At 41.2% G+C, this 4,851-nt stretch overlaps 1 protein-coding gene across 1 annotated transcript; it reads right to left on the reverse strand.

The window, feature by feature from the left end:
- Positions 1–594: 594 nt before the first annotated feature.
- On the reverse strand, positions 595–2,871 carry PCYB_112500 (serine/threonine protein phosphatase PP5; the record flags this gene model as incomplete). The annotated part of the gene is made up of 2 exons (XM_004223128.1): positions 595–2,774; positions 2,814–2,871. 2 exons carry the CDS (start codon positions 2,869–2,871, stop codon positions 595–597), a joined length of 2,238 nt encoding a protein of 745 aa, XP_004223176.1.
- Between the last annotated feature and the right edge of the window lie 1,980 nt (positions 2,872–4,851).

The following is a 4,851-nucleotide window of genomic DNA, read 5'->3' on the forward strand; positions in this document are numbered from 1 at the left end:
TTTTTACCTGACTTGTTAAGGTTTTTCGGGAAACGCGCGTGCACGTGCAGAATGGCTAAGTGGGAAAATGCACACTTGTGGGAGCACAGGTCTCTACACATGTTGTCACATGCGTATGCATTAGTACACACGTCCGCAAACAGACATACCTGTACATGCGCTGGTGCACATTTTCCCATAGGAGGGTGCCCCCATGGGAAAGGCCTTCACTCCACACAGTTGGGGAAGGCCGCTAGCCATGGAGGCGCAAATCTGACTACACATCGCCGCGCGGGCCTTTTTAACATTTGAGCCACTTTTTGGGTTTTCCCCTTTTAACCTTTTCACGTGAAGACCATTCACGCAAAAAAGAAAAAAAAAATATACGTAAAAATTGGTTTAAAACAATTTTAATTTTCAAACATTGTTTGGGGGTGGGCACAAAACATGGCGGTTGGTTGAAAAAATGCGTCCAGCTTCGGTTCGATGGTCCATTTTCTTTGGTACATTTTCTTACCATTCGTACTCTTCGCGCTTTTGCACATCTTTTTGTACCTTTTTGTGCCATTTGGTGCTTTTCCGCTCCTTGCCCCGCTCCTTTTTCGCGCCTGACCCCTAAATATTCTGGTATAAATTGTGCGCGTACTTGAGCGACGGCACGTTGGGGTGCTTTACCTCCGTGAAGGTGACGCACTTGGGCTTGACGGACCGCCCCTTGAACTTCAGAAACGCGCCCTTGTTCTTCATAATGTCGCAGTAGTTAGGGGCACTAAAAACGGTGTAGAGCATGCCATTCTGCTCAATCGAGTAGCCCTCATCCCTCACTTCGTGCGACCTAATTATGAGACTTAGGTTGTTCCTTTTAAGGAAGCTCTCGGTAATGTCAGTGCCAAAGGAAAATCCAATTCCCCTCTTGGAGGGCTTAAATCCTTTTTCTTCATTTGGGTCTGACCATAACAAATCGGTCATGATGCCTTCATCCATGGGTTCCGTATTTCTGTCAATTTTTTCAATGTCCTCCAAAGTGGTGTCTGTTTTGCTAGGAATTCCCCCATGGCAAATAAAAATGGTATCATTGAGTACATAAGCTAGGGGTAAAAATTTAAACGAATCAGAAAAAAGCACGTGCATCTTCTCATCATATTTTTCTTGTAACTCTCCTAAAAATCCATACAACTTGTTCATATTATCCGTTTCGTGATTTCCTCTAGTCAAATGTACATTATGAGGGAAGGTCAATTTAGCGAGAAATAAAAATATAATCACTTCAACAGAGAAGCTTCCTCTATCAACAAAGTCCCCATTAAACAAATACGAATTCGTTTCCGATGGGTACCCATTTATTTTCATAATATTCAGGAGGTCGTAAAATTGGCCATGGATATCTCCACATATGGTTAGCGTTTCATCTTCTTCTAAATTTAGACGAACTAACGTGGGTAGCTCCTTGAGCAATTTGATAATATCCAAGACGATGGCACAAACGCATTTTTTATTTAACTTTTGATTGGGCACACTTATATAGTCTGCAACTTTTTGTAAAAAATCGATGCTTAAATTGTTTCTGTCATAAATGGGGGCTTTCGCATTTTCAATTTTGAGAGAGTCCAACACCAGCGTTTCGTAGTAGGGCATTTTTTGCTCTAACTCAATAGCCTTCTGGAACTGTTGTTCAAATAGTAATTTTTTACACTGCTTTAATTTTATTTCCGAATTTTTATCCTTTGTCAGTTTTAACACCTTCTGAAAGCAGTCAGATGCGCTCTTCAAATCTGACAGCATTAAAAAGGAGCAGCCCCTTCTATAGTATGCCTTTGCATACAAAGGATTAATTTTTATAGCTTCATCAATATCTTCTATGGATGAACCGTAATTTTCTAACTTCATGTGGCAGAAGGATCTATTCGTATAGTATATATGTATGTCTGTTTCTTTCATGCTAATAAATTCACTCTTTTTTGTGATGCTACTGTTCAGGTAAAATTCTTGTAGCAATTTGACATCCTCCTCTTCTACGCTGATTTCATTTGGCAAAGCGTCCACCCTTACGCAGTTTAGTTGGTCCATACAAATAGGGTTGTCAACTTCGTAGACCTTTTTTATCAAATCGATCGCTCCTGTGTAACACTTGAGGGATGTTAGATAGTTATTCTCTTTGAAGTACTTGTTGCCCAGATTTTTCAAGGCGTCACATGTTTTGAGCAGCTCGATGCTCACATTTCTTTTGGTCTCCTCGGAAGGGCTGTCCCCCGTTTGGGGGGCATCCGCATTAGGATCCCCCTCTTTGGATTTCCCCTCTTGGGGCTCCCTCACAGTAGGGTCCGCTCCATTAGGCGTTCCATTAGGCGTTCCATTAGGCGTTCCATTAGGCGTTCCATTTGCCGCTTCGCTAGCCTCTCCATTTGCCGCTTCGCTAGCCCCCTTTTCCGCATTGCGCCCTTCCTCGGGCGAGTCTTCCCCAAGCAAGTCCGACTCGTCATTTGCGTCCGGGTCCCTCTCCTTCGAGTCCGTGTCCTCGTGCGACCCCGCTCCGTTAGAAACATTATCATCGGTGCTCACCTGCGATCCGCAGGGCTTCCCCCCACTCTCATTCGCGCCTTTCCCATGATACTTGCTACCCTGATTTTTCTCTTCCGCATTTCGGCTCTCGCTGTATATGCCTTCCTCGTTTATCATTTTTTCTTCGTTACTTCCTAATCGACTATAGATTTTTTGTTCATTAAAATTTGACGTAGATCCTAATTTTACAATTACGTTCTTTTCCCTAACCGAGGTATATACCGTTTCTTTCTTACCTGCAAGCAGGTTCGCTTCTAAACAATTTTTGTAATCACTTAAAATGGATTCTTCTACTTTGACGCTACTGTTAGGTTTTTCTGTTAGAAATGCCATTTTTTTTTTTTTTTTTTTTTTTTTTTTTTAATTTTTCTTCTCCTCTCTGTTTCGGTGCCCCTCTAACCGTTTGCTACTCCACCTCCTCTAAATTTATCCTTTTTTTTCACGCCTAAAAAAATGATAACGATCCTTATATGCTTAAATCTTTTAAAATTACAAAATAAAACTGTGCCTCTCTTCCCTACCTTTTGTCTTTCACATAGGTTCAAATGTTAAATTAAACAAATTCACATATTTTTTTTTTTTTCCCCTACTTTGGTATCTACTCCTTGGTGAAAATAATCTACACGGTGTGTTTAGGCGAGAACGGCAGAAGACCACGCGGGTAGAAGCGGTACCGGGTAGAAGCGTACCGGGTAGAAGCGCGCTGGGGAGGCTCCTACTATATGTACACGCGAAACACGCGAAAAAAACGGCGCGAAGTGCATTTGCCTATTTAGTGTACATATGGCTGTACCACAGGTATGTAAAAAAAAAAGAGGCGTACACGTAACGTGATAAGATAAATAAGCGTGTTTCTACCAGGGGTGTACAAATGCTAGAGGCGATTAAGCGCGGGGAGAAGAAAGCTTAGGTGCATTTCACCTTCGTTTTTATTTCTACCCGCGTAGTGCAAGCTTATGTGGTATATGTCACATGCGTAGTGTACACGTTTAGCGTACTTGTTGGGATGGCACAAATTTGTGCGCGTACACATGTGAGTATATATGCGTGTAAAAGTACCCGTGATTGTACGCGCAAATGTACCTGTAAATGTACGCGTAAATGTACCTGTGAATGTATGTGTCCCTACTGAAAAAAATGCTGGAATGGTGGGACAAGTGAACTCTGCCGCGAAAATCCCCTTTTTCCGAAAAAAAAACGATAAAATGGTTACTTCGTCGCTTTACCCCAGTGTGTCACTATTGTGAACTCTTTCACCATTTTATTTTGTTATTTGGTTATTTTGCTATTTTGTTATTTTGCTATTTTGTTATTTTGCTATTTTGCTATTGTGCTATTTTGCTATTTTGCTATTTTGCTATTTTGCTATTTTTTTTTTTTTTTTCCATGGCATGTAACTGGTTATAGCAAGAAAAGATAGAAGGAAAAAAAAAAAAAATTTCAATTTTAGCAAAGCTCAAGAAAAGAAACGAAGAAAAAGAAGCAAATACATTCCTAAAAGTTCCCCAAAAAATTGCCAAAACGGCCAACAAACGGGTTACTATTTTTTAAAGCACGTTAGAAAATTTTCCACAAAAAAGTGAAAATAAGAAAAGGGGACGAGGGGACCAACGTGCACGATTGTGTAAAAAGGCACATAGAAAGAGTAGTACACAGCTGCAATCTTTTTAGGGACAAACTGGCAAACGACAATATAGCAAACACTTCTGTTCTGCGATACGGGTGTACCTTTCCTCCACAGTAAGGGTTGTGTCACATATGCGTCCCTCCCCGTAGGATTTTATGTGTACGCATGGAAAAGGGCCTTTCTGGGAAATAAATGGCCACGCGGTTTTGTCCCCCAGGCTGCCCTCTGTGCGTGTAAGGGTGTGTGGGGGGTATCTATCCGTCAGTGTTTATCCGTGTGTAAGTTTTTCCGTAATTTTTTCCGTAAGCTTTTCCGTGTGTACGCTTATCCGTATGCACGTTATCCGTCAGTGTTTTCCGTATGTATGTGAGGCAGTGCGTGTTCATCCTTACATGTTTGTATGCTCATGTGCACATTTGCGTCCCACTGCGCGAATGATTACTTTTTACACGGGGACAACTTATTACGCATGGGCTGTGGCCCAACGGAGTAACCCTTTATTTTATTTTTTTTGTCACTACGACATAATGCGGAAAATTCCACACTTTGTTGCGCAAAAAAAAATGTTGGTACCTTCCTGCCAAATGATATACAAAATAACTAACCAGCTAAGCGCAATAAAGTATATCAGAAATAATTCCCTAAAGCAGTTGTTATTTGTCCATACACCGTAATGGTATTTAAAA

This window comes from Plasmodium cynomolgi, chromosome 11 (genome assembly GCF_000321355.1).
Source record: "Plasmodium cynomolgi strain B DNA, chromosome 11, whole genome shotgun sequence".
Classification (NCBI taxonomy): domain Eukaryota; phylum Apicomplexa; class Aconoidasida; order Haemosporida; family Plasmodiidae; genus Plasmodium; species Plasmodium cynomolgi.